At 38.0% G+C, this 22314-nt stretch overlaps 2 protein-coding genes across 2 annotated transcripts in view; one reads left to right on the top strand and one right to left on the bottom strand.

The window, feature by feature from the left end:
* LOC124159378 (ATP-dependent RNA helicase DHX8) overlaps positions 1 to 12225 on the bottom strand; it is a 28825-nt gene extending 16600 nt beyond the window's left edge. The window contains exons 1-9 of the mRNA XM_046535150.1: positions 11909 to 12225; positions 11731 to 11816; positions 11364 to 11644; positions 8061 to 8456; positions 6755 to 6793; positions 5439 to 5556; positions 4552 to 4829; positions 4192 to 4333; positions 1070 to 1276 (exon numbers count right to left, since the gene is read on the bottom strand). Of these exons, the coding sequence (XP_046391106.1) occupies positions 1070 to 1276; positions 4192 to 4333; positions 4552 to 4829; positions 5439 to 5556; positions 6755 to 6793; positions 8061 to 8456; positions 11364 to 11644; positions 11731 to 11816; positions 11909 to 12002 (1641 nt within the window). The 5' untranslated portion in view covers positions 12003 to 12225. The remainder of the gene's footprint in view (positions 1 to 1069; positions 1277 to 4191; positions 4334 to 4551; positions 4830 to 5438; positions 5557 to 6754; positions 6794 to 8060; positions 8457 to 11363; positions 11645 to 11730; positions 11817 to 11908) is intronic.
* Positions 12226 to 12314: 89 nt separating this feature from the next.
* On the top strand, positions 12315 to 21663 carry LOC124159380 (rRNA-processing protein UTP23 homolog). Its single transcript, XM_046535154.1, has 5 exons — positions 12315 to 12657; positions 12853 to 12949; positions 13057 to 13183; positions 17883 to 18032; positions 21183 to 21663. Exons 1-5 carry the CDS (start codon positions 12538 to 12540, stop codon positions 21424 to 21426), a joined length of 738 nt encoding a protein of 245 aa, XP_046391110.1. The 5' UTR covers positions 12315 to 12537; the 3' UTR covers positions 21427 to 21663.
* The last annotated feature ends 651 nt before the right edge of the window (positions 21664 to 22314 follow it).

Raw genomic sequence — 22314 nt, 5'->3', positions numbered from 1 at the left:
CATGAATGAATCCCATCTGAAAAAAGTAAACCTAGAATATGCAACAGCTATTTCTTCTCTCACAAAAAAATAAATGAGACATTTGAAAATAATTTAATGCAAGCTATGTTACTGAAAAATCGTTGTTGGATGTCAATCAAAAAATAAACTTCATTGTTATTTGATGGAAAAATCAATAATATGCATGATTTTTTGTTCTTTGCAGCGATAAAAAAATGGATATTGCACTGGAGATAGTCAGTCCTCAGAAAGCCTATAGTTGAGATGAGGGTCACAAATGACTGCCAGCAAAAATAACCCCCACCCATTTTTCCTTCAAGGACCATGTGGCTGCTTATTTCCAATGTTGACAGTTATCTCAGTAAAATATAGCTGAAAACCTAAAATTCATTATAGAAAATCGATAAAACAACCATATTTATCACAATTGCATGAGGTCCATGATAAAATGCATGAGTTTCCACCAGTGGATCTATGCGGGAAGCTGAGGGGGCTATAGCTCCCCCCCCCCCCCTCCTTGGGCATCCAATTTACACAATATAGAATTAAAATTTTGTTCGGACCCCCACTACTGCTGGTAAGTTAACCCCCACTTAGCCCCCCCTTGTCCCTATCCTGGATCTGCCACTGGTTTCCACCTTGTTCCATATCCTGAAAGCAAAAATTTTTCAGGGCACGGTCACATTTCCCGAGTCACAACTCCATTGGCACAAGGGATGCCTAAGGCCCTCACTTCCGAGACAGTTCGAAGAACAGTCATGAAAAGGGAGAGATTATGAGTAAGAGAAGGGTTGCAAGGGACCGACCCCACGGTGGGCCACAGTCATTGGGTACTTACTGTCACCAGGTAACCACCCCAGTTGGAACGTGATTAAGAAGGACTCAAGAGCTTTTCATGAAATATTTAAAATGGACAATATCATTTGTCAATGTTTTGAGATGTTTCTGTTGCACTTTACTAAAAAAGCTTCACTTATTCCCGTAACAAAAAATCAGTCGCATCAAATATTTTTATGCATGTAATTTGCCCATATTGCTCTAATAGAGTCAATGGTAATGGTGACCTTACCTGCGCAAGAGATCCATCAGGATTCTTCACAATACGGACAGGACTAAGATCATGAAGCATTCTGCCATGTCCCTGAAGGAATGGGGGTTCCTCCTCCACTAATTCAATTTCAATATCTTCTTCTTCATCACCTTCTTTAGGAAGCAGGCCAGTTTCATCATCAAAGTCAGGTAGTTCTGATTTGTCAATACAAGCAGCAGACAGCATCTGTAAATGGCCACACAAATTTAGGCAAATTAAAACATGAAAATCACACATTTTCCATATCCTAATAGGCCTCACTTTTAAATGAAATTCATAAAATAATATTAAAATAGATTAACAAATAAATATATATCATTAAATTTTCATTCCACTAAACAGAATAACATAAACCACCAGATAAAAGACATGTTCAAAATAAAAAACATGGTAGGCATCAATTTCAACATCTAAAATGAAATTCTTTCTCAGTAAGCATTCGTTAAAATAATCACAGCTACAACAAAGCATAAACATTAGTATGTTAAATGGATTCCAAAGATTATACAATGGCCTCTCTCGGAAAAATTATTTCATTTCAGAACCTGATAAAATTCACTAGATAATTAAGACCCAAATTTTTCTATTTCTTGATCTAGCTTTGTTAGGAAAAATTGGCGACAATACATAAAGATACTGAACTCTTTCATGGACAGGATTAAAACATTCAATGCGGGCCCGATTTTCATTATAGTCATCAAAATCTGCCATAAAAATAAGAAAGAACAAAGATGGAGGTTTCCGCGCCATAACTTTCATTCAAATACACCCATGTCTCGTATAGCGCAATTTCGATTAGCGCAATTTCGATATAGCGCAAATTCGTTCCTCGGGGAAACATTGCAACGCAGTGTAGCCTAATCAAAAATCTTAAACGCTCTCGTGATAAAACGTGAACTTGCGCTAAGTACACACGAAATTTCTATCATTTTACGCATATTCATATTATTGCTTGCCTCAAATCTTCTTTTTTGTTTATATATTATTCGAAATCCATTGCTGTGCAATGGCCAAAAGTATTACTCGTCATTGGGTCAAGATAGCCGGCCTACCGAAGTAATTTATCTCGTCTCCTTAACAGAATAATAATGAATAATTTAGATCGTTAATTAAGCGTGGGGCTAGTAGAAATGAGTTTTTTCAGCAATACGGTTTGAGACGTATTTTTGCCGTCATAGGTAATCGGGCGATTGACTTCCAGGTAGAGAGTCTACGCTAAAGCCTTCAAGGTCATCGGTATTCACGGGGGAGAAATGGAGCGGTGGCCGAGTGGCGCATGAATGGCATCAACACATAAAAGGTTCCGCTATAGAGTCTCAAACACAATGGCTTCGTTCCCTCCCCGCAGTCGTATGCCTTCTACGTCTCAGGAATACAGTTCAACAGTGGAAGGTGATATAGATAGAGCCATACAGAGTAAAAACCAAGAGAATATGACAAAAAAATAGGAATGCGTGTAGAAAATCAAGAATTTATCAAGAAAAACTATAAACCTAGAAGAGGAATTGAAAGAGGTCAATTGCTTTGAAAATGGAGAACGTCAAAGCGATATTGCTCGGAAGTTTAAACGCACGATGCCTTATTCTGAATAAAGACGAAGTTAAAACATCAGTGACCTCAGCCGCACCAACTTCAGCCAAGCGGTCTACACATACGGAAAGTTCATAGTGAATCAGTACAAAAAGACGAGAGTGGTAATCGCTCCGAGACATTTAGTGAAAGCTCCGGTTGGTTCCAGCATTTACACGGCAAGCAGGTATTTTCAGTGCGGCGATATCAGGTGAATCTGCAAGTGTTGATAGCGCAGTCACCGCAACATTTTCTGATGAACTCCAAGCTGTGATTGAAAGTGGCTCCTTTCCCCCTCAACCAATTTTTAGTGTTGACGAGACGATATTGTTTTGGAAAAGAATGCAATCTCGTTCATTCATTTTCAGGGAAGGAAAACCTGGGTCAGGTTTCAAGGCATTTAAAGACTGTTTCACGTAGCTGCTATAATGACTCGGAGGACTTCAAATTAAAATGATTTATCATTCTTTAACTCCGCTAGCTATGAAATGGCATTCAAAGTAGCATTTTCCTGTCATTTCGATGAGCGACAAAGGGGCCTGGGTGACATAATAGTTGTTTTTAGACAAGTTTGAAAAATCGACAACTGCCGGCAACGCATTACGATCCCCTGAGATAGCAGATGTTAGCCCACCCGCACGACAGGAGGGAATTTGAAAAGCACGTAAGAATTTTTTTTAATGTGAATAAAAGTCTTCAAATACGTGCATACTATCTTTAAAGATGTTTTAAACTATAAAAATTTATATAAATAATATTTTCTAAGGCTATTTATGGGAATATATATGTTTTAGAGGAAATTCAATACCCAAGACCTATGCTACCAGGAACGCATCCCTATCTTCCCAATGTTAAAACGCTCTCGTATAACGCATATTCGTATAGCGCAAAGACCCCAAGGAACGCATCCCTTGCGCTATACGAGACATGGGTGTACTGCTTTTTACAAACCGTGCACACGGTTCGAAAGAGGGAAGCTTCCTGAAGGCCATACACATGATCGGAAGACTCAGAAGTGGATATTAGTTACGTATGGAGGTGGAGAAAGGGCTCCTGGCCCGACTGGCATTGACGTGCTCCATATCTCAGCTATGACGGGACCACGTCAATTGACGTGGTCCACACTGAATGTGTTAAAAGAGAGTTGTAGATTTTACATGCAAATCCCATTCGAATGACCTTTGGTGCAACACAACATTCCCTTACCCCTTCCATTCAGTTAGTCAATGGAATAGAGAGGCAGGTATTTGATAAAGTCCCCAGTTCCCAGAGACTAGAAACTTGAGGTGTTTTTTGCCTTCAATTTACAAGTAAATTACTCTATGCATAATAATTTTATTATGTGAAAACCTATCGTCTTGTCCATCACCAACTTCACAATATCAATCACCATAGTCGTTACTTAAACTGCAATTTAGGTTGGAAGTAAATTACACCATCACAACATCATTTTACATGTCTACCGGCAAATCCTAAAAAAAATATGATAAAAAAGGTTTTCAAACAGAAAAATAATTATTGGTAAATCATACCTGCTTGATTTCCCACTTTTCAGGAGAAGATATCCGGTGCACACGTTTGCGGCTGACACTTTCATCTTCCTCCATCAGGGAAGCATTGAGCTCCAAAAGAGAGGTAGGTCGATCAGGATTCCGATGAGCTTGTTCTTCGTCCCTTCAAAATAAATGGTGACTTGGTAAAGCTAATGAGCAGTTGTAAAAATTAAACAGGTGATTACTGCGATAAAAAAGAATTTTAAAACACCCAAAATTGTTTCAATACATACTTTTAAATAATATAATATTTGTATATTATTTTACGCACCTAATTTAAAAAAAAAATAGAGAAAAGAAAATCAGTCAAATGTACTGGTAAAACAGGAAATTTCTTACTTGTCCTTGGAATGAAGCCGTCCATGAGTCATAGGGTTGAGATCTTGACCAGTTTCTTGATCAACATCTTTCATTGAAAGAGATACTTTCTGTCCCGCAAGAGACAGAACTTTGACTCTAACTCGCTGCCCCCTTGCCACTACGTCAGCAACATTTGTCACTCTCCCTTCACGTCTAAGTTGAGATATGTGGACTAAACCCTCCCATCTTCTTCGAAGACCTTCTAACTGAACAAAGCAACCAAAGGGCACAATGTTGGCCACTTTCCCAGCATAAATCTACAAAAAGAAACATATATTATAACTTTTGTAAAAATTTCATGAATCTGAAATATTCAAATTAACCACAACTATTTATTACAACAATTTGCTACCCATCTTAAAGTAACCTTACAAACATAAATGCCCATATCACTGATTTTAACATTTAAACAATCATTTTTTTCAAATCATGAAATTTTGCTCCATCATCATATAAAGGCACAACAAAGATTGAGTAACAACAAGCTAATGAAATTCACTAAGGTCACTCTACAATGAACACTACTGTTAAGAAATTTTACATTAAGAAATACTTTCCATAATTACTGTGGCACGAGGTAATGCTCAAATGCACAAATAAATTAAATTTACAAAACCAACCTCCTCATGAGAAATGCATAAAAATAAACACTATATATTAAATGTGTAGCCGCAACAATTTTACCACATTGAAGTAAAGGTTCTATCAGTGATTTATTTGTACCTCTTAATGAGTGCATTACATTGAATAGTGCATTGATGTTGACCCTTACAGATTTACCTATACTCTACATTTTGAATGAGAGTCCAAACATTCTTATTAAAATGAAGTTTTTCAAATCATTTTAAAAACCAAAAACACGCCACCTTTCCCACTTCAGGTTCTGTTGCTGGCTGTTCTGCGGAAGCATCACCCCTGTCTTTACTGGATGAGCGATGCCTTTTTCTATCTTCTTCCTCCTCAGGACTTGAGCTCTTTCTCTTTCTGAAATGTACAGTGAAAATTTTAGCATAAATTTTTATTTCCACATTGTATTTTGCATCTCTTCACCATATATATGTGTGACACTTAACTACATAATGCCCTCATTATATTATATTCTTCATGGTTTTCCCATCTAGTTTCAGCAAAGAAGCCTAGGCTTATTGGAAAACCCATGGATCGTTACAAATTAAATAAAAACAACTCATCACTTCAAATCTCCATAAACATGATTCTTGAAAATCTTTTTATCACTAAATTTAGCATATTATCAAATAATAGGTAGGTACCAATATGCTACTTCTCAATAATTGATGACACAGAAAAAAATCACTCAGAGGTTAGAAATATTATACATTGCGAGCATATGTAAATAAATCATTATTAGAGCTAAGTAATAGCAATTAGCAAGTTACATCAAAATACAAATATGTACATGCAAAACTGATTCTTCCCTGATTTATTTTCATTTTTTAATATTTTGGTTTGTTAAAAATAGAGATTCATCTGTTTCTGACCACCCAAAAATTCTGATAACTATTTTCAATTTTTCCCAGTGCGTGGGAAACTAAAGAATCTCTTTTTAAGTTAAGTTTCTGAGAGTATTTTAAAGATTCAGCCACTGTAATAGTCTGAAACCATGCAAGCATGCATGTAAAACTTGGTTCAAAATTGTTTATTGCTTGAGGATATGATTAGATCTCCAGATTAAGTAAAGTAAGACCTGAAAAATACAAGTGCTAAGAGAATCTGTGAAATAGCGGACCAAATATTTAGTTTGTAAAACTGGTAACCCAATACAACCAGATAGTCATGCTAGGTTATCAATGGAGTGTTGCTGAAGAATTCAGTAGCTCTACCATAGCACTCAATCAACTGTTTCCAGAAAGAGAAGCCGACTATTTGCGGCTCAGTTGGCCACTAACGTACTGTTATTGACAGATTACACCCAAAAAACTACATATTCAGATACGTGCTGAGCGATAATGAACTGATTCATCAAGGGGTAAAAGATGAGAAAAGAGATAAAATTGAATTTAAGATGAATAAATGTACCTACAATAATTATAAACATATCTTTACAGTGAATGACTACAGAGTCCAATTATAAAACTCAAACTATATAAGCTCAAAAACTACTTCCTGGCTCCAGATAACAACATTCTTCCCACCACACTTAGAGCAAATTAAAGGTACTTACCTTACTTTGTGCTTAGAATGACGAGATGAGGCCCCATCTCTGCAAACATAAGGATCAATAAATTTAAAATTACAACAAATTGGATGACTATTTTATAAAGAAATGAAAAGCTTTTCTCAATTTTTCTGAAATGAAACGCCCTGATGAAGTTTGTTTAAATGAATCACTAAATTTTTAGAACTTTTTTTTTTAGAATTTGTAGCAGCGATAGTCTATCACAATGATTTTCATTTGGTTTTTTGAAAACTGCCCAAACTATATCATCAAGTTTAAGTTATGGTTGAGAAAGGATTTTCCATTGCTTTCAAGCAAATTATTTCCGTACCCTATTCTCTTGGCTTTGGTTTTGATTGTAGTTATAAGCTCAAGAAGTGGTGGACATGAGAATCGAATTGACTCATCCCTAAACAGTGATTATTTTTGCAATGAGAATGAATATTAGCCACAATAAACTCACATAATCTCTCTCACACCAAATTCATTTAATCCATTCACAAATCGTTTTGCATTACTTACTTTCCAAGATGATATTCTCACAACAATGGAGAAGAATACTGCCACGGTTTCAATGGCTTTTTACAAAATCAAATATCGATGGCTAAGTTCAAACAACACGTATCTCAAAAATAGCAACTTTTCAGGAGAGCTGAGAAACGATTTTCATTTTTAATTGTACACCAAAATTGAAATTATAATAATTCATTAAACTGAAAAAAGAATAATTTGCAAGCAAAGAGTTGTTTTTTGTTTGAATTTTATTTTTTTAACGTCATTACACTTTAAGATACCCGTCTCAAAGTGGCCAAATTTTGAGATACGTGTTGTTAGATCTTAGCCATATATTTGTGAAAGGACACACATAAAAAGGGAGCAGCCATTAGCACCCAAAAATCAAATTTTCCCATTGGGGCATCCATTAATTACATGAGGTGAATTTGGCAATTTTTCGACTCTCCTCTCCCTTGGTGAGATGTTGCAAGATTTGGCTTGGCCCCCTCCCTCTAATCTCATGTCAGATTGTTCAAAATGTGTATTTCCTGTGTTAATAAGTAAATCTATGCTTCATTGTGTTGGATTAATTTTTTTAAAACATTTGCTTAATTATTTTTATTTAAGATTAATATGATCTTACTCTAGAATCACATTTACACTGTTTCTCGCAGAAAAAATTAGGTTATACTTGCCAGGACCTTCCCTCTCCCTCAGGTGACATTGAGTGAGAATCGCTTGATCCTCTCCTCCCCCCTAAATGCCTCACATAATTAATGGATGCCCTGTTGCATTCTGGGCTCAATAATTTCATTACCTGTCCCTACTACCACTCCTTTCCCTTCTCCCATTTCTGCTCCTACTCCTCCTGCCATGCCTATCCCGGCTACTTCTCCTGTTCTTACTGCGACTGCGTCTACTTCGGCTGTGACTTCTCCGCCTCCGCTCCCTGCTCCTTTGCCTCTCTCTGCTCCCACTCTTCCTCCTCCGCTCTCTGCTTACATTCCTCTTCCTTCGCTCTCGGCTCCTGCTCCTACCCCTCTGCTCGTGAGCGTCATCTTTCCTCTTCCTATCTTGACTGCTACTGCGCCTCCTTTTCCTCTCTCTTTCCAGACTTTCACTTCGCCGCTCCTTTTTTATCTCTGGAATTGCAGCAGACTCTTCTCCAGCAGACTCATCTTCCGAACTTGAAGAGCTTTGGGCATTTTTTGACCTAAAAAAATAGATCAAGCATAATAATTAGAGATGTGCGAATATACTCAAATACCTCGAATAGTAGAAAGTAATCGATATTCGAGGTCTCGAATAGTTATGCGAAAAGTACCGCCTCGAATACCTCGAATACTTTGAATTTCGCGTCGTACACTGTCGCACGCACGTCGTTTGTAGTTAACTCGGAAAAATGTAGAGAACTCTAGTCTTTTAATGCATGCAGCGCCATTTTAGGCAAGTTGACGAACTACATCAAATTCATGGTTAGAGCGGTGAAAAGAGTTCGACGTGGGGAACCTAAATTGATCCGGGTGAAAAAATCCTAAAATCCCCGGTTTCCCCCACCAGGAAAACCTCAGTGTCGTGGGATAGTAACTACGTAGCACAATTCACAAAATCCGCTTCCCCCTCCATCCATCAGCCCTCGGCCCCTCCTCCGACGCTTTACTCCTCTTCGAAATCAAATAAAAGGCCCTAGCTCGCTCAGGTTTCCTATAAATGAGACGAAGTGTTTACCATGTGTCATTTATGGCTAATAAGGACCGGCACTTAGTTTGAATCTTTTCCAGGAGATGAAACTACCATAGTGAGAAACTCAGTACCGTGGGATAGTAACATTGGCGCATTTCCCACGATCTGCTATCCCCCTCCATTCAGCACTCGCCTCACCCACCCTGACGCTTTCCTCTTCTCCGAAATCAAACGAAAGGTCCTCGCTCGCACAGGGATCTTATTATGAAGACCTTAGCTTCGAAAAAATATCAAGTTACACGAGAACAATAAATACGTGTCTCATGCCCCCCTTTTCTAACCCACTGACTTTTTCTGCCTACCTGCTTCGAAGTTCCCTATTTCTGGAGGTCAACTGCTGCATGAGTACCGTGGGATAGTTACATTGGCGCATTTCCCAAGATCCGCTATCCCCCTCCATTCAGCACTAGCCCCCCTCTGAGGCTTTCCTCTTCTCCGAAATAAAAAAAGTCCCAGCTCGCGCAGGGATCATATTACGAAGACCTTAGCTTCGAAAAAAAAATATCAAGTTACACAAGAACAAAAGAAATATGTTTCGCACCCCAACCCCCCTTCTCTCACCCACTGACCTGTTTCAGCCTACCTGCTTCTAAGTTTCCAGTTTCTGGAGGTCAACTGCTGCATGAATCACCTATTAGCCCAAAAGGTGTCTAACAATGACTTTCGGCAATTGATATTACACCTTTGTTGGATTGAAATATTAGTAATGTGCGCGTAATTTAAAAAAGAACAAGACCAAACGCGACGCATTTCTGACTTTATTTAAGCATTTTACCCGAGGAAATAAATGTAAAATAGGACGGAGACTTGGCATTCTGGCGAGACTCGATATGAGCAGCAGAGCTTCTCGGAAGTTGATGCGGTATTTTTTCCGAAAACATATATCAAGTTTCAATTTATGAGTGGTGCTATAAATCTTTATTGTTACAGTCCCAGACGAAGGGATATTTTTGCAGGATATTTGGTTTCTCCCTGATAGCAATTCCAATTCATCTTCTTATCTCATGAGAACTCCCAAAGATGGACTGAATATAATTGAAGAAAATCCGGTGGAGAAGGGCTTGTATTTTACAAAATGCCTCAGATTGTCAGCTAGCACTTGGCAGCAGCAGTGGGGGTAAAGCGATGTTAGTTGAATTAATTATATGCCCAATTGTTTCCATAAAATTAAAAGATTCCATTAATCAGCTAAATTCCTGTTCGAATCCTTTAAAGGAAATCAATATTACTCCCCAAAATCTTGTGTTGCCTGCTGCATAGGCAACCGAGTCAAACATTCCAGCATTCATCGTTTAGTATTAGAGGTATTCGAATATTCGAGCAATGATTTAATATTCGAATTCGATATTCGAGTTCGAGAAATCTGCTATTCGACCCATCTCTAATAATAATGTTGAGTCATATGCCCTTGAATTAAACTAATCCACCAACACATTTGTAGAGATAGTTATCCTAATCCATTCAGAAATAAACACAAATGGCACAGGAACCTTACAAACAGAGACAATGAAAATTACAGCCTTAGTAGGCCCCACATTTAAATGACAACCAATGCCAAAACATTGCGGTAAATCATTAGAGCAAAAACTTGATAAGAAAATGAAATTAAAAATAATAGGAAGATTTTGAGAAAAAATTTTGGTAGCAAATGGTTTAAGAGTAAAAGCAATAATAAAGCATACACCTAAAATCCCCAAGCTAGATAAATCACTCCACTGACGAAAAAACAGGATTAAAAATTTCACATGGATAATAAACAATATCATACATTTTTCTGTTTTCAATCATGTACTCCATTTTACGGAAATTAGCATACATAGTTTCAGAAAAATTCCTCTCCTATTGTTCAGGCGGATGTTCAGGTTAAATCGACCTAAAGAAGGAAGTTAAAATGCTTGCAAAACTGTTGTCACTAATTGACTTAATACATAAAATATATATTTACATCGTGTATTTTTACAACAACAAAATATACAAAATAGTCATTGAGAATAAAATAAAAAGGGCAGAAACCAATCCTGAAAACAAGAATACGTAAAGACTACAATGAGGAAGCTTTCACTTGAGCAGACAAGAGGTCATATAAATTTTATCATATCAGAATCATTACAACAGCAATTTCAGCATCATGTTACCACAAATAGTATGTGGAAGGGAATAGGGACTTTTTTTTAGAAGAATCAAACCTTCACCATGATATCATCCCTAGCCAATTTATAAACTAATATTATAGCAATGCAATGAATTTCATAAGGTTTTGTAAATATGAGTAGATCATTACTGCCTTACGTTCATGAAAATAAATAATATTTATAAATAGGACTTTAAAAGGAAAATACATTTGTGGTATAGACAATGGTTATTCACACGTAATCACCTTATAACAGTCAGTTGCGAAGGTGCTAGAGCTTCAAGGGCAGCCATTGCATCGTTCACAATGCATTCCTCTTCGGTTGCTGCATTCTTTTTCTTTTTCCCTTTCTTGTTTTCAGTTACAAGGGCGACGCTTGGTTCGTTAGGGATGGCTAAACCAGGAAACTTGGCTGCTAGCCTATCTTTATCTGACTTCGAAAGATCTGGTGAACCAATTTTTGTTGGTCGGTCTCCCTTAGGTTTCATATGCTGAATAATTCGCAGTAGGTTGGCCATAAAGGAATCCTATGATGTAAAAAAAGGACTGTAAGCAAGAGAAGTAGGTGGTGACTCTTATCATAACTAAGCATCATAAAAGGACGAAAACCTACCGAAAATTCAGCTCCATTTTCCTCGAGAACCTTTTTAAATTTGTCAAATGTGTCATTTTCTTCAGCTAATGCAATAATGTACTCCGCTGTGAGAAGAAAAGGGGAAGAAAAATATAAGTGATTGGGCAAGGCACCGTTTAAATAAAACAATGAGGATTTCGAAGAAAATGATCCTTACCAAGATCTTTATCGTTCAGTCCCAGGTGATTTTCTAATTCTGTACATATTTTAGAAACTAAAGAAAGATGCTCTAGTTTCTGAACTTCATCCATCTTTGCTCGCTAAGTCTTACACAACCGCTTATACCACAATAACGTGACGATAAAACACGGTACAAAAAAATAAATGAAGATCCATACACTGCCACACTTAAAACATCTAAAATAAAATCTTAGAAGCTCAAGCACATAATTTTATAATGTTGTAAGAGTGCCACAGCATACTTGTTTACAGGTTTCATAAGATCCCATTCCTTATTCTAATTATACAACATCGAAGTATATCGATTGTAAAGATCTAATCGATTAGTCGATGGCCGTTCCTGGGTTTCTATCGTTTTTATCGTTCCCCGTTCACGGAACCTCCTGGAACACGTGTTGCGTGTGGCCGACCGCCGTGGGGCCGGAGCGTTGGTTACATATTTTCTTAGGAGGGTCACGGTGGTTTACAGCAAGTGCTAATCGAGATTAAATTATATCACGAACGAATAAATATTTCCGTAATTCCCTCCAGCTTTGAGGCTATTACTGTACAATATTAACCATTGCATATTGTTGGTTGGCCTGCTTTGTTTATAAACAATAAAAAATGAAAGTAAAGAGACAGAAAAAAGTTCACAGATTTTTAAGCTTCTTCTGTAATAACTATGGATTTAGGCAGCCATACCAAATTCTAGTCGACGGAACAATTTGCCTTGCAGCTTTAACAGTAGGTATATCTTTGGTACCTCCTGTGAATACTGGAAAAGAAGTGTTTGGGAAATCGTCCGTCATGCACGATTCCTGCTTGAGCTTTACCGAAAAAATTAATTTTATTTTCAATTCGATAATTTTAGTTCTTTTTTTCGTGTAATTCATTCCTTGTCCACCTCTATTTCAACCAACTGATTGCGTTTTGTTTTAGAATAAGGTTACTCTTAAGGATGTAATCCCGAAGTACTTCGACGGTTCTGTCAAGCTGTTAACTACACAGTGTGTCATTATTGAGACTGAAAAACTGGGTGAGTGAGAAGTTGACTAAAGTGAATTGGGTTCATCGTATTTTTTATCACTAAACACATACATATTACATTTATGGTTCTGTTGCTTCTGTTGATCTATTTATCAGGACATGCCGTGTATGGTGCGATGTTGATTGTGAAGCAGTTCCCAATTCACCAATGTGGACATGCCGACAAACCTCTGATTGGATCAGCCTGTTTGGCATCCATGATCAAGGGAAAGAACCCTAACAGGTAAATTCTATATTAGTTTGTGTCGCCCTAAAAAATTAGGAATGCATTCGAAATTGTGGTGTCAGAAAACAATGTTACTAATTAATAGTCTCTCGAAGACTTCCTTCAGCCATTCAGAAAAAGCATTTTGCCTCTGATGTCTGCTTTGAAAATTCTTTAATATATCTCTCATTTAAAACCTATGTCTCTTGCTGAACTGTTTTTTATCTAAAGCCAAGTACCAATAAGCTGTTTTTAACACTACTCACAAGCCACTTCATCAACATTTGTAATAAGTTACCAATCAATCTGTGAAGTCACATACGTATTTTTGTACAAGGTCGTAATTGTGTTACTAGGAGATAATAAGTATTAGTAAGCATTAAATTATTCTCACCCATTCATGGACACAATTGTGTTTTTATCAATTTATTAGTAATATTCACTCGACTTGTAATATACATAGTGGCAGTACTGAATGCTGTTATGCCCCCATATTTTTAAGGACTAATTTAAAAAAATGCTATGCTTTGTGAAGTAACAAAATTATCTGATACTAACATAATGAATACTTCCATTGTGATTTTTTTTCACTGTTACAAAGAGGTAATGTACAGATGCAAGATAAGGTATCATCATCATCATCACTGGTCAACAATCCTAGGATTGGTTTGACGCAGCTCTCCACTCACTTCTCCTATCAGCTAATCTTTTCACACCTACGTATTTCTTCTCTTTCACATCCTTCTTCACTTGTTCCATATATTTTGTTTGAGGTCTTCCATTTCCGTTCTTGCCTTCCACTTGTCCTTCGATGATTGTCTTCATCAGGCCATCATGTCTCAAGATGTGGCCTATAAGGTTGTTCCGTCTTCTTGTTAAGGTTTTCATGAGGCTTCTCTTCTCTCCCACTCCTCTTAGGACTTCCTCGTTACTAACTCGGTCAATCCATTTGATTTTCATCATTCTTCTATAGCACCACATTTCGAAGGCCTCTATCCTTGCTTTCTCTGCTGCGGTCATTGTCCATGCCTCACTTCCGTATAGGTGCATACTCCAAATGTAGGTTCTTGTAAATTGTTTCTTTACTTCCATATTTAAGTTTCCCGCTGTAAGCAGGTGTCTCTTTTGGTGGAATGCTCTCTTCGCCTGGGCTATTCTGCTGATAATTTCTTTCTTACTTCTCCTGTCACTAGTTATCTTGCTTCCCAAATTACCGAATTCATCCACCTCTATCAGTTTTTGCTTCCCTATTTTAATGTTAGTCTTGACTTCTTCTCTTCTGCTGCATACTAAGATCTTGGTTTTCTTCGTGCTTATTTTCAGTTGATATCTACCCAATACCCTACCCATATTAATCAGAATATTTTTCAAATCCCTCTGTTTCTGCTATAACGGCTATGTCATCGGCAAATCTTAGCATACTAATTTTTTCTCCATGGATATTCACTCCCAATGCCTTTTCTTTGATTTCATTAATAGCTTTCTCAATGTAAAAGTTGAAAATTACGGGTGGCAATGAACAGCCTTGTCGCACTCCTTTCCTAAGTCTTGCATCTTCACAGCTGGGCCCTGATTTTATCACCGCTACTTGGTTTTAGTATAAACTGTGTATGATTCTTCTGTCATTATAAAGAACCCCAATTTCCTTTAGAATTCCAAGCATTGTGCTCCAATCCACGTTGTCAAATGCTTTCTCTAAGTCCACAAATGCAACGAACGTTGGCTTGTTCTTTTCCATTCTCTTCTCTATGAGCAGTCTAAGGGCCAATATTGCTTCCCTTGTGCCTTCGTTTTTTCTGAATCCAAATTGGTCCTCATCCAAGTACTCTTCTGCTTTTCGTTCTATTCTTCTATAGATGATCCTTGTCAGTATCTTTGACGCATGAGTAGTAAGGCTTATGGTCCTAAAGTCTTCGCAGTTCTCTGCTCTTTTCTTCTAAGGAATAGGGATTATAATGTTCCTCTCGAAGTCCTTTGATATCAAACCTTTGGAATACATTTCACTAACGATTTTGTATAGCTGGTTCAACGTCTTCTCTCCTGAATTTTTAATTAGTTCTGCAGGAATGTCATCAATGCCAGACGCTTTATTTATCCTGAGGTCTCTTACAGCCGCATCAAATTCCGATCTTAAAATTGGGGCTCCCATGTCATCAGCATCCACTTCCCTCTCGTTTTCGATAGCATTCGTTCTGAGGCTGCTTCCTTTATACAGATCTTCCAGATATTCCTTCCATCTCTTCCCTTTTTCTTCGTTTTTAGTCTACGGATAGATAGTGCTTGCTATATATTTATTTAAATCACAGTTAAATTTACATCCTACCAATGTATGCCTACTCTGCTACTTCGAAGTTACCTTTATTAAAAAAAGGCATCCAGATTCAGCGTCCAACAACTGCAGCATGAGAAATCTCTCCATTGCCTCAGTGCACTCCCTTCGAATTTCCGCCAAAAAATGACTCGCTCCTCCGCTGACCCAAGTTTTCACAGGAGCGTCTGGAGCGAGGCGGGAAATGGGTGTATGACGTTTGCCATGACGTCACAGCTTAACCTGCTGCGCTCCTTAGCGAATAACAGGCCGCTTGGGAGTTCGTTGGTGACACTCTGAAGCATTGGTAGCATTCTTTGGACCGCACCCAATGTGGCGTATAGGAACTCGCACTTTGGATAGAATCTGAACAAAGTATCACTTAATCCGGTGTGAAGTCAGTAACTGTTCAGCATTACGCCCATTTTTCCTTCCCACAGACTACGATTTTTTTCGGCTCCAGCTGTGTCGCATGCCCAGCTAGATGTTCGTCACGATCACGTGTTAACACAAAAGTGTGATGCAATATTGCATTCTGCAGGATAACCGCACTCCTCGATGACTTACATACATTTATCAACTTACAAGCATTGTCTCAGAACACATCTTGTTTGTATAACAGGGACTTACTGCATTCAAGAGGATATCAACGCTCGATTGCATCATACCGCATTCTTCTATTGAGACAAACAACTGTGCTCGATTTTATGTATTTGCGCATAATTTAATTGCTTATTGTACTGGTCCCATCACATGATCCATCCCGATATGCTGGATTTCCCGGGGATTTCATATATATATATATTTCTATCCGGTTATGAATGATCGGGATTCCCATACACAACTGAGTTTGTTAGTCGGCAGACTCGGCTCAAAGTGACTGGGCCATCAAATAACGGATGCCCCTGGAATCAGACTTTAATACGGTAGTTTCCTTCATCAAAGAAAACGAAAATAATTGATTGCAATTCGTTACCCACCATTAGTGTATTCATAATACACAAATTATTTGGTTTTAGAAATACCAGTTTAGACGAATGGCAAGGGTCAAATTTTATCCTCATTTGAAAAAGGCCAGATTGGCGCCCATGCGATGCCACTCCACGTGACGTCACAGGGACCTAGTTTCTACACGAGAGGATAGGAGTTATACATCGTCTGAGGTTACCTATGTATGCATGAGGCACAGAGCTCAGGGAAACATGTCTTAATAATCGCCTATTAAAACTGGCTAAGGTCGGAAAGTTTTCTTCGCTTGATAAGGTATTAATAAACCTTTTTTAAGCCAAGCGCTACCAGATAGCATGGTGCTCAGCTACCTGCTAGCATCCTGCGTCGTATCAGCGCTCAGAGCCTTGCCCAAGGTCACCTCACAAGGCGGGAGGGGGAACCAGAAATGCGTCACACGGATTTTTTCCCATCATTCCTACTTACGCGTCGCGTTTTCGCGCGCTTGAAAAATGTCACTTTTCATTTAATCGCTTAAAATAGATATCGTCATTTAAAAATCTAAAAGCATGAAATACGTACTCCAGGAGTAATAATCTTTCGATTTAAGCAATAAAAAAATAATAGGAAACCACCCTATTGAATCAAAAGGGTATGGATAGGGTTGACCCGGGTTCTGCGATAATCGTGTTTACGTCTTAAGTAATGCGCTTGAAGGATGGGAAATTAATGATGTTGGCCTTTGAATCATGAACAGTATTGTGATTTCTGCAATAATATTTAATAAACTCGAAGATTTAAGATCCAACGTCGTCACCTACAACACTCACTCACTCACTTCACACACGCGCGGCTTCTCCTCAAATACCCTCAAATCACACGTTATCTCCTATAAATACCCTTTTAAAACACATGCCGTCTCCCAAAAATGCACTTTTACGCCAACGGTTTCACCTCAAAATACAATGGCAAATTTACTGGTTTGATTCTGATTTTTTTAAATTATCATTGGAAAAAATTGAGCAAATAGTAATTATTGGTGAAATGAACAAGAACAATACTGTGACTTCAATAATTACCTAGTCCCACTGTTTCTGCAGAATTGGCAATAACCACAAAACAGGTTAGCCCAGGGTTTTTGATCAACGTCGTGCAGTCGACATGTTGATGCAATTTTTATGGAAGAGCTTGAGCTGTATGGAACAGTTTTTGCCCTATTTAATCTTGCCTCGGGGAGCAAATATTAATTCAGTCATCCTGAACAATTCTTTCTGTCATTAGTCTCTCCTATTTCCTGGTATTGAATATCATATTTTCTTCCTAATCAATGTACATAATTAATTGTCCTCTCATATTCTACCCAGGTCTTTCAAGACTCTTCAAACTAATTTTTTTCATATACTTTAAAATGTATGACATTCAAACTGTATACGTATGGTGATTTTCTTTATGGGCTTTCAGGTATATTATCGCTACTCAAGATAGAGAGTTGCAAAGTTTAGTGAGAAAAATTCCTGGAGTTCCCCTGCTATATCTTCACCAGAGAGTTCCAACATTAGAGCATCCATCACCTGCAAGTGTTGATCATGTGAAGAACAAAAATGAAAATAGGTAAGCCATTATCTAAAATAAGTTATAAATTTCCTTTTCAGATATTTTCCTTACTTCTCAGTAGGATTAACATTCATATCATCGCAATATCTTTGTGTTTAAGACAGTATTTAACACTGTTCCTCACAAAATATTTTCATACAGATTACAGTAATAGAGGTTAAATGAAGGGAATGATTACATACGCAGCGTTATGATGGATTGTTAGCAAAAATTTGTTTTTGATGGAATTAGCTCTGCTGTAGTTCATGGGACAACTGATGTCCCACAAGGAAGCATTATTAATCCCCTTTTTTGCTTTGTATACAGTAGAATTGTAATATAATAAACAAGTCTGGTGTCCTGTTTAATCCTTCGGCCATTTTCAAGCTGGTATTGTAACGGTTCAAACCGCGAGAGCCGCCCGCTCGCCTCCCGTTCGATATCTCCCCGTACATGTGATAGTTAACTCTCCACTCCCCCAAAATATAAAATTGCCTCTACGGAGACTTACCGTTTCCGGGCTTAAAATCAAGGTCCCCAATTGTTCGTGCCTGCACGCACACTCACTTACAACAGGATTTAAGGAAATCGTGGCAATAGCAAAACAAATAACTTCAATGACATCCCTTTTACAATTGATTTTTAATAACTGAACTACCATAGGTTCCAAAGTTTACACTGACACTAAAGTATTCCCCAAGCACACACAATAAATCCCCGTTCCAAAATCAATCGGAGTCACCTCCAACATGAAATATGCACCTTCGGCTTCTCCTTCAAAATTACAATCGCACTTTCTCAATGATTATTATTTAAAAAAATTATATTTCCAACAACAAAATATACCCACGCTCTTTGGCGAATGAACAACGTAAATAGTGTGACATCAAACTTACACAAAAAAAAACTTTCCGTGCAATGCAAGTATAAATTAGGCGTTAGTCTGTTCAAATGGCCACCCGTCTTGAATTCGGGCTCAATGATCCGCCAAGTGACACTAACATTCAGATATTATGCTCAAGCTTCACCACGTGCCGCACTTAAGTCTTGCAGGGCCGTGACTAAGACCAGCCAACAGTGAATTCACTAGGGCCTTATTGTGGGGAGTACACTTGGGACTTTCAAAGGGGGGAACAATCTGGATACAAAAGGATCTATTCGGGCTTTGGTAAATTCCAAGCTTACTTCCTTTATCCGATGTTCTCACCACCCCTGACGAGCTGTCCTCGTATCTGCCTCCTCCACGTGCCGTAGCTTGGCTGCTGCTGCTGCTTGTCACTGAACACCACTATTTGACTTCTGTCGTGTCAGACCGTAGGCGAGAGAGAGAGCTAGACTTCTCGTCTCTCCCTTTTATCACCTCTGTACTTCCCACAATCACCTCCGGTGCACCACAATGCCCTCTTTTTCCCCAGCCGAAAGGTGGGTTTTCAAACGCATTCCGGGAGAGAACCACTGCGTCGCCTCTCCCAGAAATCCACTCTCACACAATTTCACTCGACTTCACGTACTTAAAAAAAAATATTCTACAATAAAAAAAATAAACCCTTTACATAAATCTAGTACAGAACTCCGTAAAAAAAAAAAATGCTAAAATTGTGAGCGTGCGCGCAGACGTAACCCCCCCAGCCGCGATGTTTTAAAGTGATGCGTCAGGCGGGCTCCAGTCCGTACCGCTACAGTATATATACCTTTAACATAACCTGAGAAGGAGACTTAGGCTGTGCGATTGGGTGGTGAAGTCTTCTTGGATTTTCCACTAGGTGAGTTGATTTTAGGCCAACGTTTCGATGGCAGAGGCATCATTGGACATCTCAGGGACCTCAGTTCAAAAGATCTTACACAAAGAGTTAGGTGTAAAAAAATTGGTTTCCTACTGGATACCGCACCTCCTCACAGAAGAACAGAAAGCAGCTAGAGTCAAATGGTGCCGAAATACTCTACAACGATTCAACTCAGGAGCACCAAAGCATGTTCACAACATCATAAGTGGTGATGAATTATGGATCTATAGCTACGAGCCTGAATCAAAATGCCAATCTTCTGTATGGGTCTTCCAAAATGAGCTCAAACCGACAAAAGTTGTTTGCTTTTGCAGCGTTTCCAAGAAAATGATCGCATCGTTCGTAGCCAAATCAGGGCTTGTAGCCACGATTGCTCTTGAAAATCAAAGAACAGTAACTGCTCATTGGTATACAACTGTTTTCTTGCTGGAAGTGATCGCTGAGCTTCAGAAAGATAACCCAAATTGACGCATTACCCTCAATCATGACAATGCAAGCTCTATCACCGCTCGAGTCACAAAGCCGTTTTTTGAACAGCAAAGCGTCAAAATTCTCGATCATCCTCCATACAGCCCATACTTAAGCCCCAATGATTTTTTCACATTCCCCAGAATCAAGAATATGCTACGAGGAAAGTGCTTCCAGACGTCTGAAGAAGCGGTTGATGCCTACAAAACAGCCATTTTGACTACCCCTACTTCGGAATGGAATAAATGTTGTAACAACTGGTTACATCGAATGCAAAATTGCCTTGACTATCGTGGAGAGTACTTTGAAAATCAAGAAAAAAATTGCGTTTTTGCACCTCTTATAGTTTTCTTCATTCCCGACACTTAAAAGGCTACCCTTGTACATATTTGAGCAATACTGACATGAGTGGTACTATCATTGGGAAATAATTCACCTTCTTTTTAAATCTTATGTATGTCATCATTTTTTGTGTCTCGCTGTGAGTACAAAAGCAAATGACATACATAAGAGAAATGACATTGTCATTATTCTTTGATGTAACACTTGCAGTAATACATATTTTGGCCTTTCATATAACCTTCCAGGGAGTTTCACATCCACATGGTATCACTAAGTCTGGGTAAGATATCTGATATCTTGCTGCTGAAACTCCTAACCACGTCATGATTCTATAGAGCCCTCAATATTGTTGCCATTGTCCCTCCTTTGAAGAGTATGGTCACATATGCAGCAAAACTATAAAACATTGAAAGCCACTGAAACCCCTAAGAAGCCTGAAATATCAATTCATCTCTGTAGAAATGCAAGGTTAAGCTTTGAATATTCAAGTTAGAAATATATCTTGTTTAAAATTTTCCATCAATTGAATTTGTTTTAGTGTATGCATTTCACACAGCATTTTATTATTTTATAGGTTTGGTATGACCAGCTATCAAGAGGAAGTACTTAACAATTTGAAGAAGAGTGTGTTTGGAGAAACTGCTGAGAAACCTAGGAAAAGAAAAAAGAAAGGTGGTCCCAACCCATTGTCATGTCTGAAAAAGAAAAGGAAAGTGGAAACTACTATTACAGCCCCTAGTGTCCAGGAGCCTAAGAAAAAAAGGAAACGTGTGAAAAATAAATCAGTGAATGCTGAATTTACTGTGACTGACAATTGAGTCATTGTGGCCATGTTGTTTGCCTATCTTCCTAAAACTCGGTAACTCAAGATGAGGACTCTTAAGACACTGTTACTGTTTATTCTTGTAGTTCAATACCTCAAGGGCCTAACAGGTCACATGATGGTGCTTATTCAATCATTGAACTCTGGTATGTGACAAAAATTTTCACCACTGTGTGGTGTGATAAAATTATTTCTATGTACTTAGATCGGAGTAAGATGTACTTAGATCTTAGTCGGAGTAAGATTTATTTTTCTCCATTATTCAATAAGTTCTTGGCTAAATTAATATTTCATTTGAAATTTCTTTTGAATTGTTTTCTACAACTCCATTTTCATTTTTACAGTTGTTTTGAATGACTACCATTCAGTGGCGAAGCTTAAGGGTGATCTTGGTAATCTTAGGCTCTGAGCACATCCAAATCCTACTTTTTGTGAACTGAAAAAAATACATAAGTGATTTCTGTGAAACAAAATAAGTAAACATGAATGCTTATAACCATCTCTTTTATATCTATGAGAAAGTACCTCTCTTTACTCTTGAATCTGACTCTGAGTGGTTCTTGAACCTAGGGAGATTTCTTTTGGTGGCAGCTTGTCTGTTGAAGTGCCATTTCACCTTATTTTTGAGATGACATGGGAATGCTTTAATTTTCTCATAGTTTAGAAAATACATATTCTTAAAATAGGGAAATACCATAGTGGTGGCTGAATCAATGTGGAATCCTCTATAATTTTATGTGGATCTGTGGTGGTGGAGGATGATTCTTTGTATGTACTTATTCAACGTAATTTCCACTTCAATGAAAATTACCTCTTCTCTGACATTTCATAATATACCATCCTCACTCATAGCTAGTTATGGAAAATTGTGTTTTTAAGAAGT

The sequence above is a fragment of the Ischnura elegans genome, chromosome 5, assembly GCF_921293095.1.
Source record: "Ischnura elegans chromosome 5, ioIscEleg1.1, whole genome shotgun sequence".
Taxonomy (NCBI): domain Eukaryota; kingdom Metazoa; phylum Arthropoda; class Insecta; order Odonata; family Coenagrionidae; genus Ischnura; species Ischnura elegans.
This window is presented reverse-complemented; position numbering and strand designations above follow the sequence as displayed.